General features: G+C 31.6%; 1 protein-coding gene and 2 long non-coding RNA genes across 3 annotated transcripts; all 3 read right to left on the bottom strand.

Moving 5' to 3' along the window:
- Nucleotides 1-266: 266 nt before the first annotated feature.
- On the bottom strand, nt 267-8,250 carry LOC148280252 (uncharacterized). The gene is made up of 4 exons (XM_088228685.1): nt 8,113-8,250; nt 3,804-3,997; nt 882-981; nt 267-592 (listed from the first exon to the last, which is right to left on the bottom strand). Exons 2-4 carry the CDS (start codon nt 3,992-3,994, stop codon nt 410-412), a joined length of 474 nt encoding a protein of 157 aa, XP_088084811.1. The 5' UTR covers nt 3,995-3,997; nt 8,113-8,250; the 3' UTR covers nt 267-409.
- LOC148280253 (uncharacterized) lies at nt 1,937-3,344 on the bottom strand. The gene is made up of 3 exons (XR_015822659.1): nt 3,105-3,344; nt 2,407-2,585; nt 1,937-2,152 (listed from the first exon to the last, which is right to left on the bottom strand). It is a non-coding gene; the product is annotated as an uncharacterized LOC148280253 (long non-coding RNA).
- A 2,132-nt stretch (nt 8,251-10,382) lies between the features above and the next one.
- Nucleotides 10,383-12,897, bottom strand: LOC148280251 (uncharacterized). The gene is made up of 2 exons (XR_015822658.1): nt 12,002-12,897; nt 10,383-11,386 (listed from the first exon to the last, which is right to left on the bottom strand). It is a non-coding gene; the product is annotated as an uncharacterized LOC148280251 (long non-coding RNA).
- Between the last annotated feature and the right edge of the window lie 307 nt (nt 12,898-13,204).

Here is a 13,204-nt window from a genome sequence, read left to right as displayed (position 1 = left end):
TAATTTTAGGCATGTTTTACATTTTGTAAAATGTTTCCCTCGGCACGGAACACCCCAGTGAGGGAACATTATTCTGTATAAAAAATAGAACACAAACAATGTAAAAGTATAAATAAATATATATAATAAATCAAACATTCCATTGTGTTCATTTATTATATATGCGAGTATGTACTCAAATCTAGCAATAGCGAAGCATTGCTGGGTTCAGTTCGTATATCATATTTGAGAAGCAGAAATGACTTGTAAGTAAATATGTGAGGCTATCGAATATTTATTATGAAAAAAAAATTCAGTTACGACTTTTTGGCTAAGCAGGGCAGTACCAAATTATGGTTAGTTAAATGAATTCCATATAATCTTTGTTTTTATTTTATTTTTAAAAATCATTGATCAAACGTAATCATAATTATTGTACGCAATTGACAATGACGAGTCGTTCACGTTTGGATGTTTCCTTGTCGATCTTATGAGTTCTGATTTTATCATCCATGAAAATCGGACAATTTTTGTGAATACATTCTGTGAAGGCTTCTAATTCCATTTTGCATTTCCCATAACACTCCTCGTTGTTATCAAAACAGCTAACAAGCTGAAAAAAAATGCAAGTTTTAAAACATCTCAAATTTACAATATTTTGAATATGCCCAAATCTTTGTAGAAAATTTCGGACAGGACGGTGCGGTGGCTGAAAAAAAAACGTGTGTTCAAACATAGGCAAATACTATAAAAGTTACAGTTTGTAAAGTGACCAATTAATGACTGGCCAGAAACTCGCTTAGACATCCAAATACCCTTCCTTATAATTATATTGTTTTTCGTCTCTATTTATATAATATGTATATCAGTATCTAGGTGAATATCTAGATATAGATACTCACATTTTCCCTCTCTGCAGAGCAAAGTGTCTGAACGCGCACAACTCCCTTTTCGACAATATTAGCAAAATAATGTATCGCATTCTCCATTACATCATTGGGCCTGAAAAATCAAAAGATTTGAATAAAGTAACTATTATTATTAAAGTAATAATATCAGTGTTTTTTTTCTAGATGTTTCTTCAACAATTTTTTCGGTATAATTTTACTTATTTCTCTTTTGCCCGACGAGACCTCACCAGTCTTGAAGATGCTTACTTAGGCGAAAACGCTCGTTGGTCAATAAAGAAATGAGTTAAGCCAAACCACGAAGGTTGATTGATGATTTGTATTAAAATTATTATTCTAACGTTTTTTTATGAAAAGTAATATTTGCGTTCTTATTGACTACCACTGAATACGCATACCTACGCAAATATAAAATTTTTTGGACCATTTTAAACTGGTATAGGACCATTTTAAAATGGGATAGGAAATGGGACGAAGCTGTGGTGGAGCGAGTTTCGAGCCTCGGGCTTCGAACTCCGCGTGTTCCCGACATCAGACATCACTTACCACGGGTTCGTTTAGCCAATACAAAAACACACATTTTTCTCATGATAAATAATTAAATTTATTTATATCATCATCATCATTCGCTTTTTGCACTTAATGGTCCATAGAGCACTGCATTCGTACACCAATTTCAGCGTATGTTGATCATTTTTGTTACATGAAGATAAGATGATCAGTCTTGGGCTTCAGGTACCAGTCCAGGGACTATGAAATATTCCAGTGTTAAAACCTTAGAGTATATACATCTTAGAGTCCGTACTATTCCAAAGTTTGTAAGAATTTTTGAAAAGGGGGCGTGGTCGTTAGTTTAGTGAAGACGTTTTTCGTTTCCAGATGTTTATAAAACAGGGTTGTCACAAATGCACGACTTAAGGCGATTTTTTACAGAGATTGGTAGGGAGTAGGAAGGACAATAAAAACGTTTATTTTAATTTAGTAACAAGTTTACTAAAAACATTTTTAATACATAAAAGAAAGCAATAATAAACATTATAAATGACATTGTTGAGTACATAAATTAATTTTAAAAACAAACATGAAATCACATATAATAAACAAGTATAACTGCAATAAAGTAAATTTTTTAAGTTTGAAAATTAACCAATTTGTTAAAATATTGGCTTGCTCTGACGGCAGGTTGTAACTTACATCTTTAAAAACTGGTTAAACGGGGTCTCCAATTCCAAAATATTTTCCGAATTCGTTATTTGAACTTAAAACTGAAAACAGAAATCTCTATTATTTTTTTTATTTAAACTTGTATCTTTGGATAGAGTGAAGATACCACTTCCAATTTGGTGATTTGGAGAAATCACGCCGTTTCACCGAAGAGGTAGGCAGAGAGGTTAGAACACCATATCACTCTGTCTTTGCATGTAGATCTCGCTTCTTCTACATTCATACATCTTCTCATGCACATACACTGATTTTTCCGACTTTATGGTATATAAATATGAAATAAATTTATATTTACCCATAGCGAGTTAGGTTTTTGAAAACAGGGGGGTACAGCACCATTTATTACACGTACCAAATAATTTGTTTTTGTCCAAATTAACGGACAGAAAGTGGTTGGAACACACCCAATTGTTATTTTCAGGGGACAATTGTTCCGTCCTGTCTTATGGATCCATTTATTTCGCCTTATTTCATCTATCGGGAATCCAAAAAAAAACCTTATTTAACTATATTATGCTTATAAATTTAATGATAAAATGATTACACTAATAAATAACATTTAAGTGAAAACGTAATATTTTAAGGTAATGCACAGCCCTGGCATTCTTAATTATAAGAGCGGCCCAAAAAGTGGTCATAAAAATACCATTCAAAATTAGCGCAGATGTATTGTCATCTCTTTTAGTTACATTCAATAAACGACAATTTCACATTCTTTCAATGATATAAAAAGAGAAAGAATTATTTCTAGACGTCGGTTGACTCGGTAAAAGGTCGTCGAGTTTGCGTGTCTTGAACATTTAAAGAAATTGGATTGAAACGATTGAAAAAAAATATTTAAATCACCTAAATCCAATGTATAAGGTATTTGAATTACACAGAAACAATAGCCATAATAATTGCTCAAATGATAGTACAAAAATATTGGTACATTTATGTTAAAAACTACCAAAAAACGCATTAATTTGAAAATGTATAATATTTGATAAATACCTGTGATAACTGAAGCGTTTTCTTCCTTTTCCAGTTCTATTTGAACATCCTTTCATAGCACAAGTCGGCATAATGAATTTTGATGTAATTAGCACTAAATACGCTAAACAATCAAAATACCGACAGAGCGTTTGACAGTTCGAAACAATACTGGCCGCCTACGTAAAAAATGAGCATCGCAAAATTCTAAAATCGACTACAAAACAAAAAATGAGGACCGTACCCACAGATTTTTTTTGTCTTCCTTTTTTCTCATTTAGAACATATTGTATTTAAACATATTTAGTAAAATTATATTTCTACTCACATATCTAAGTACCTATGTAAATTTAGGTAATTTACCCCCTGTATATTTTTTACAAGAATAATAGCACAAATAAAGTGATAACCAAATATATTTCAAATAATATTATTTTATTATTATTATACTTCTTTTTTTTGGCCGAAATCAAGTTTTGTTTGTGATTTTTTGTTGATTTAAAAAAACTTAACTCCCCAAAAAAATATGTAGATATTTCGATTTGTGAAAACTCTATATATTGTAGTTATTTCGTTTTGTAAAAATTCACGATATTTGAATATATATCGTTTTGTTAAAGTTTTATTTCACCAATAGATAAAGCTCACATGGAAGAACCCATTTCAATAAAAAAAAACGCATTTGGTTATTTTAGTGATAATATTTCATGAGACACTCACCCTTCGCTTTCCTTAAAGTTCTCTATTAGACATTTTTTATTTGGTGTGATAGTATGGCAAGGTTCTCCATCTGATTTTCCCACTATCTGAGGAATGTTTTGTGCATTCTTAGTTCCTTCAATTACTTTATTAATTGCTCCGTCAGATATCATTATCACAGGTTCCTCACTGCACTCGCCATTCATATTCATCTTCTAAAAACATAATTATATTTCTTATCTAGCAATCAAGCAAGATTGAATTTTTTTAACTCGCAATATAACTTTTATATTTAGTTTGCGTTTTAATCTGTTAATTTTCAATTTTAAGCTAACTATTTATGACGGTTCTGCATTTTTCATGAACATCTGCTTACAAATTTTTCACGCTTTAAAAAATAAAAACGCAATATTATATGTTTGTGTAAAATAAATTAATATTACAAATAATTTAATAAAACTGATGTATGCCCGCACGAGGGCGGATTGAAAATGAAGCTACCTAAGTAGGAAAAAAACTTTTTTTTTTCAAAAACCTTTTATATATATAGTCTATATACATAGTCTCCTTTTACTTCGACACACTTAATAAGACGATATTCTAACTTTTTTATACCATTTGAATAATACGATTTCGGGAACCTTTCAAAATACGCGTTAGTTTCGGTAATCACTTCTTCGTTTGAGCTAAATCTTTTTCTTGCGAGCTATTTTTTCAAGTTTGGAAACAGGAAAAAGTCACTAGGAGGTCAACTATAAGGTGGATGATCAGCAATTCGAAGTGTATTTCACGTAATTTTAGCATCGTATCTAATGCTTTGTGAACCGGTGCATTGTCTTGAAGAAAGAGCACTTTTTTCTTCTTTAAAGGTGGTCGTTTTTCCTTGATTGCATCATTCAATTGATCCAATAATGCACGATAATACTTTCCTGTGATTGTGGATCCTTTTTTAAGATAATCGATGAGCAATATTCCGAGTGCATCCCAAAATACTGTGGCCATAACCTTGCCAGCCGATTTCACTGCCTTTGCCTTCTTCGGAGCCTTCTTCTTATGTATAGTGGTGCACCCACGTTTCATCAACAGTTATTAATCGACGCCAAAAATCAACAGGATTACGCTTTATCATGTCCAAACACTGCTGTGAAGTGGTCTCTCGAACACGTTTTTGTCTGAGCAAACGCGGCACCCATCTTGCCGATAGCTTTTTCATATGCAAATGTTCATGCAAAATGTTGTACTTACGTTCATATGAGATGTTTACCATTTCAACAATCTCACGCAACTTCACTCGGCGATCATTCATAACTATATCGAGGATTTTCTTGATATTTTCTTCAGTAACCACCTCTTTTGGCCTTCCTGTTGATGGTATTGTTGCAGTGCTTGTTCGGCCGCGTTTAAATTCAACAATCCAATATTTTACTATGTAATCCGACGGAGCAGACTCACCGTAATGTTTAATGAGCTTTTCTTTTTTCAAAAGTGACTTTTTGATACCATTCGATTCGTTATCTTTTTCTCCACAAATATGCATACCCAGAATGTCAAATATTAGTATAAATCATCATTTTTAAGGGCAAAATGTAACCCCGCGTATGTTGTCTGCACAACACCGCGAATGTGTCATGGCGGCCATAGTGTATTCACAGATTGTACAAAAGTGTATTTTTGACAGCACACCGAACGTACGACTCGCTGCTTAAGGTGAGCAGTTTTTTCATTGTAAATTGTGTTTAGGTCTCCAATTTAACAGATATTAAAAATAAATAGTAATTATGATGAGATGGACTATGCTTAATATCATTTTAATGAGCTTTTAAAGAAGTTGTGTCGATATAACTTTGTTGATATTTTGACGCTTACACATTCGCGGAATAACTTGTATAACACGCGGTGGATACGCGGTATTGATATATATAAATATAAGATTTAGGATAAAAATATTTAGCAAGATTCGCCTAAAAAAGAGAGAAAAATGGGTCCAACGTGCAATTTTTCCGCACGCAAAAAAGTCTCCACAAAGCACTGCCAAAAATTTGATAAAGCAACAAGAAAGGCAATCTTTAAAAATCCGATATTTGATGACTAGAAATATCGACGAAGATCGCCAAAATGTAGAACCAACAACATCTGAAGATGAAAAAAATTATGTTAAGTCTACCAAAATAGTCGAAAAGGTAAGAGATTTTTTAAATCAGTTGCCAAAAATACCATCCCATTACTGCAGAAAGTCGACCAATCAGTTATATTTAGAACCAATTATTATTTATTATTCTAAAAAAGACAATATGATTTATCAGTCTATAAAGCCAAGTCGCGGTGTTGGCCTTAATGTAACAGACATTAGAGTTTTGTTATACCAGCCTAATGGAATAAATAAATTTGAAACTAGTTTCAATGACGACTTTACAGATTTGCCTCATCACCCAAAAAACCTCTCTTTACCAACATTTTTCCCTCCCATGTTCGAGGGGCCATCGAAAACCGAAAAACAAAATATCGACACCTTCTTGAAGTTGAAAAAGTTTTTGCCTGCTGATTGTCAGCCATTTCATGATCAAATACTACACTTAATTTTGATGTAATAATATATTGTATTATCTAATATTATTTGTGTAAGTACAAAAATTATAATTTGGAGTAGTACTTACATAAATAATATTTATGGAAGTAGTATTATGAGCACAATGTGACATTATAAAATATAAATAAAATTTCAAAGCTTACTGTTTTTATGATATTTAAATCCTTGGAACCAATCATAGCTTTGAACGAAAAATAATTTATTTCTTTTTTTTATTTAATAATTAATGTGGTACTTATATAAATATTTATTACTTATAAGTATTATTATTGTACTATTTACTAGTTATTATTTTTACTATCCTTAAGTCCTTGGAACCAATCATAGTTTTAAAGGAAAAATAATTTGTTTCTTTATGCTTGACCTAATATTATTTACATGCAAAAAATATGCAAATCCGCGAATGTGCAATTATTTGGCTTAAAAACATGACATAACCGCGAATGTAAACGTAACAATTACAATACTCGAAAAAAATGATTTCTGGATTAAAAACCAATAAAATAAACATACAGGTATTTAAAAAGCAAAAAAAAATCATTATTTCATTCATTACTCATGTAAATAACAACTTTATTCGCTCTCCTAAACATTTTGTTGCATGTTGCTTACGCGGTGTTGCATGCCAAACGACGATATATTATTTAACATGACATAAAGATATCCCCTTTATGTATAATAAAATTTGTTCCATTTTTTAGGTTCAAATTTCATTAATTCAATTACTCTTATTAAATAACCTTTTCCTTAACTACTCTGTTGTGTCATTCAATGTTTCCGCGTGTGCAATAAAATTTGAGAGAACTTTAAAAAATATATATAATTACCTTACATTTGTGTTATGATTATATTTTTCACGATCTGGCATCATTACGCGGTGACTTAACGCATGCGCGCGGTTAAAGTGGGGGGTTTTTTGGACACAGTCCGATGTATTCAAATATGATTTTACGCTCCTTCTGGACTATTCTCAATTCTATGTTTAGTGCATAGAATTATAATACCGTACAATTAAGAATAGTTCAGAAGGAGCGTAGAATCATATTTAGATACTTCGGACTGTGTCCAATAATTCTCCCACTATGCCCTACTTTCACCGCGCGCATTCGTGAGGTCGCAGCGTAATGTTGCTTGATGGAAAAAAAACATAACACAAATTTTGGGTAAAAAAAAAAGCAATTTGTTAATTTCTCTAAGATAATGTCGGTCAAATGTCCACCACAATTAATCCGAGATCCAATTTTCAGTCATTATCTCATTAGATGAGCAAAGTAGGGTAAAACAATTTTACTACCCTGGCAACACTAACGAAATTTCCATTTTGTTTCTTCGACAATCGGACAGATGGAAAAATAATTCAATTTTTAAGTAATGCATTTGTTATATACACATTCATTTGCAATGTACAGATGAAATGTGATTGCATCCTGTTTCTTTAAGATCCTAGCAGTATTTCTACACTTTAAAAAGACACAACACGGCATAGTTGAATTCAAATCAGGAGTTGCGTACTGAGTACGTCTACAAAGAAACTAATGGGTCAAAACGTAAACCTGCTCATTTATGAGTAGTTGAGTCGCCTTCTGTTTGATGTGCGTATGCGGTTTCTGGTCTATTCTTAATTCTATGTATAATACACTATAGTTCTATGCCTCAGTGTATATTTATAAAATAAGCAATGGAATACATTAAATATCCTGATTTTACATTATTAGATTTAAACTATTTATCACATTTACTGACCTCAGCAGTTTATACCGTTCTCTTTGTGTATTTATTCTTTATTTGTTTTTTTAATCACACTTTAATTTTGACAACCATCGCACTTGCATAACATTCGAGATAAAAAGTAATCCTATTGCATTCACCGTAATTTAAAAAAATAAATTTGTGCTCTCTGTTCATATTTAGAACGATAATTAAAATCAGTTGCCTACGTATGCGTAAGTACTGCGTACACAGATTATATGTATTGTACAAAGTACATAAATAAATCAATTAATTAATTCGCACCTCCGGAACGTGAGAAATGATACCTAGATTTATCTGCATACGGGATGCACAGGGCACTTGACACGGTGCAAAATATTCCGACCTCCTTCTACATGACGGCAAGATGATTAGATGATTCTTCTGACGCTTCAGTTATCTGCAAGTCCCGGGCTTGCAGGATTCATAAATGAAATATACTTCGATCAATTGATTAATGCTCTTCCTTGCCGGGAATCGAACCCGACACTTTTTTCAATAGTTTCGTAAATGCATTTGAGAATAAAATTCATAATTATTATTTATCGTCCTCATATCCGCACTCAGTAGTGCATATGACACCGAATTAGTTCGCCAATTGCAGCGTACCTCGATTCCCTTTTTACATAAAAGGTGGGGCGATCAGCCTTACGCTTCAGGTTCCAGTCTAGGACCTCGGTACCTACGGCCTATTGTTTGCCGTAAACTATAGCCACTCGTATCTTCGCTATGATAATCCTAGAAAAACGTTTGTCCGTATGGGCGGCTCTATAGCGTTATTACTCTGAGGGCACAAGTTTATATTATTTTTAATCACTGTAGGTATAAGTATCTTTTCGTGTTTCCATAAATTTTTAATACCGAAAATAAGCATTTTTAGTCATGTTAATTCATTTCTACAGAATCATCATTGTCTTCAATGACAGTATTTCAATAAAAAAGAAATATAACTGTAATACAAAGAGTGATAATACCGTAAAAGTTACGAAAATTGCGGTCATGGTATATTTTATATCGTTGTGTGCATAAATTTTATTTGTACATAAAATGTAATATTAAATGGAGCTTCAGGCTACTATGTGTGGTCCTTTTATAGTTCCTGTCGGATATACAGATATGGTGGGATCCAAAACAATTGAAAAGCTTTTAAATCTCAGTCAGTATAGAATTCACATATGAGGGCACTATTTGCAAACACGGCAAAATCCATCTTTCTTTATTTTGAGCAAATCACAAAAAAACTGATACAATACTTAACTTCAATTTTTTTTTAAATTTTTTTTTATTATAATCAATAAATATTTTATACGTAAGCAGTGACGATATAAACACGATTGTGTCAAGAAACAGTAGAGAAATAATAAATTTAATTTTATACATTCAAACTTTACAATACTCAAGTAGAGGTTGCTATGTTTGCAACAAACCTGATAATTTAAAAGTCAAGTTTTTACAAATAAAGCCGTATTTTTAACTGACAATGTTATAATTATTGTAAAAAATTGGGTTCTGAATAAGTTTCAATTAATATCTCTTTTTTTGGATTTTGGATTTTGCCGGGTTTGCAAGTAATGCCCTAATATCCTCTTACTCAATCTAATGAAGTTACATATTGTGTCATGGTATATTTTATGTCGTTGTGCACATAAATTTTATTTGTAAATAAAATGTAATATTGAATGGAGCTTCAGGCCACTATATGTGGTCTTTTTATAGTTCCTGTCGGATATACAGATATGGTGGGATCCAAAACAATTGAAAAGCTTTTAAATCTCAGTCAGTGAAGAATTCACATATCCTCTTCCTCAATCTAATGAAGTTACATATTGTGTCGGAACAAAGATGATGAGACTATTTTATGAAATTACGGAGAGCTCTTTCCGGCAGCTTTTCTCGCTGGGCAACAAACAACCTTACCTCGCGTGTGGGAACCGCCGAGGAGACTCAAGTCCTCATGCGGTATGCAGTATGCGGTATGTGATGGGCAAGCTGTTGTGAAAGAGTTCTGACTTAACTTTTCTAAAATTAATAACTGCATACATAAGTGCTAAACTCTACGAAAATCGCAGCGATAAGTAAAACAACAATTAAACTGATTGATAATAAATAGGTATATACGAGTACCTGCATGGAAGTTATATTTAACACTCTTATTTAATACTTTGAAGAAGTAGAGAACTTTGAAAAATGCACGCAATAAAAAAATAATCGCAAAATATGGTTAAATGACATGACAGTATTTTAAAATGAAAGATTTACCATCAAAAATAAAACATGTGTACTATTAAATTCACTCCTCCACTTTCACAATAATGAGAAAGTTTAGTGTACAAATTAGAACATTTAATTATTTTACGGCGAAGTTTCTCAAAAATGTATGAAAAAATAATAAAAATCAACTACATTAAATATCGTCACAAGTTCTTCTCAATCAACCAATTATAGAATGTTGTGATAGATTTCCGGTTTTCGGGAAGCCAACCCACCAAACAGGACAACTCTCCGAAAAAAACTAGTGACGTCACGCACGGATTAATTTAAAAAATCGTAGCGATGATAATACGATACATAAAAAAAGGTCACATTAGACCTTTTCAGGTTCGATTTCTAAAGAGGTAGACATAAAATATTAATATTTTTACCCGCTGGACATTCACCGGAACGTAAATACATTTGTATTTTAATCTAGATACGCCGCAATTTTTGTATCGTTAAATTACATACCGTTCTTATGCATAATAATGTGAGACAGTGAAAATTATGATAATGTTGATAACCTACAAATAATATATTATGCGTGGAAAATTAAAAAAAACATTTAATATTTTTTAATTTATTTAATTACTTCTGAGAATAATAGTTGCGGATAGTGGGGTTGGGAACAATAAAATACACAGGACTTTGTAAATTTTGCTTAATTGAAGGGTCATTTAAATTTATCGGAGTTGCCTGAAGAGGTAGCCCGGGGAAAAATGAATTAAAAATGGGAATTCTTTCTCTCAAGTTTTGAAGAAATTCCCTTAATCTAACGACTGTCATTCCAATGGTATCTGGAACATTGATTTCAATTGGAAAGAATGGAATTGCTTCGATGATCTGGCCGACGGTCAATTTTGGATCGATTTCTGGAGAACTTTTGAACTGGTAATTATTCACTGTCTTCAGAAGTGGCACGGAGTTTGAGGTTGCTGGAACGGGTCCTATATTTTGCACCACAAAGGAAGTCGAATGTCCATTCTCTGGAGTTGGATGTTGATAAAACGCTGGTCTGTAAATATGAAATCAAATGTATTCTTATAATAATGGATGAAAAGAGACATGATAAAAGGTTTCTTTTACTTTCAATATATGTATATACGTGTTTATTATTTTTATTTATGCATAAAATATTAACCTAATTTTTATTCGTCAGTGCGTGATTACATTGGTTTTTTTACCAAATTTACGTAAATTATTAGGAGTAAATAAATACCCATTATAGACGAATCCCCAATACCTCCTTTCGATTTGATCATAATCCCTACTAAAATAAAGATACCTACTAAAGTTTAAAAACATAACTATGAGATATTTTACGAAGTAAAAAGTAAACACTAATATTTGAATTTTTAACGTGCAAAATGCAAAACTGTATACATTCAATCGTTTACTTCTTTGAGCTTTGGAATAACATTTGTATGTATTAATAACTATATCATACAAAAAAAAATAGATCAAATACATCCACTTAAAAAAAAACTAAAATTACGTTTTACTAAAACATAGAAACGATACAAATAAAAAATCTTTGTTAAATAAAACATAATAACCTAGTAACAATTTAAGGCTATTTCAAAAAAGCTTTAACCTACTATATTTATTTTTGTAAATAGTATTTTCTTACCTTTGATAAAATGATTGACTAGGAATAATATACAGAAGTGGAGGTAGCTGAAAGTACACAGGAGCCGAATCTGAAGAAACTAAAAACACTAAAAACAGGAACGTATTTAATTGCATTCTGCTGCACTCAATTTACTAGAAACTGTGCATAGATGAGGAAGCACCGCTCAATAAGTAATTATTTTAATTACGCGATGAAGATCGCTGTGATTTAATTGAACTGAACTGTTTATTAAGGTTCCGCAAAACGTTCATAACATGTTCGAGGAGAAATGCTGAATGTCAGTCTTTGGCACTTTGACCACTTTTAAACTCAGAAGAACTTGACCCAGTTTGTAGCTTTTGCATACAACGGACACCGGGTCGCAATTGTACTTAGAAAACATCTTGCGTTCCGACAAAATTACTTTAAATTGTTAATTCAATCAAGTGACGTCTCTTATTATAGTCTTATATGCACGGAGGTGTGTCAAATGAATGTATCAATCAATATTTGCATATTCTTTGCCAATATCAATTAAAATTTACAGAACCATAATAATTGTACCTAATTTCAAATTACAAGTATGTACCTATCGAAGTCTCTATCAATTAAAAAAATAAATACTTAATTTTTAAAGCAGGTTTTGTAAGATTTATTTACAGGGAGTGTTGATTCTACATTACTTTGTAAACATTTAAAAACAAACTCTCTTTATATACAAAAAAGCAACATCCTTCCATTTTTTGTATCTGCATTCTTGTCGAATGTAACTCTGGTAGATCGATGAATAAAACTTTTATGCTCCTAAATATTTTTTTTCAAATTAAATTGAAAAATGTAAGACCTACAAACATCCGCAGCGCTCAGCAGTAAATCTCATTATTATGCAAAAAAAACCTCGCGTAAATCGGTTCAGCCTTTTAGGAGGAGTTCGTCCCGGAGGAGGAGAAGAATTATATATGTAAAGAAGATAACATAATTAATATAAAATATTAATTATTTAATCGCTTTAAATTAAACTAATTTAAGTCATTCTACTTGTACTGTTTTACCAAAAATATTCTTAATTTTATTTCCTTTCCAAATTAAGTTTTTGCAAATTTATGAGAATGTTATTCATTATATTCCATATAATGTGGTTTATAAAAATGAAATTTAAAAAATTTAATTGTCCCTTTTTTCTGAAACAGTTTATTCACATTTCAGTTTATAACATTGTTT

Source organism: Micrasema longulum, unplaced genomic scaffold, assembly GCF_059751315.1.
Source record: "Micrasema longulum isolate JH-2025_06_02 unplaced genomic scaffold, ASM5975131v1 h1tg000602l, whole genome shotgun sequence".
Classification (NCBI taxonomy): domain Eukaryota; kingdom Metazoa; phylum Arthropoda; class Insecta; order Trichoptera; family Brachycentridae; genus Micrasema; species Micrasema longulum.
The sequence above is the reverse complement of the archived record's forward strand: the minus strand, read 5'-3'. Positions and strand labels throughout refer to the sequence as shown.

Bases quoted from the DNA above. Each gene is read 5' to 3' on its own strand.
- LOC148280252 (XM_088228685.1), bottom strand. From the start codon at position 3,994: ATGAATATGAATGGCGAGTGCAGTGAGGAACCTGTGATAATGATATCT. The intron at 982-3,803 runs GTGAGTGTCTCA...TTGATTTTTCAG, and splicing joins AACTTTAAGGAAAGCGAAGG to GCCCAATGATGTAATGGAGA. The intron at 593-881 runs GTGAGTATCTAT...ATTTTTTTTCAG, and splicing joins GCTCTGCAGAGAGGGAAAAT to CTTGTTAGCTGTTTTGATAA.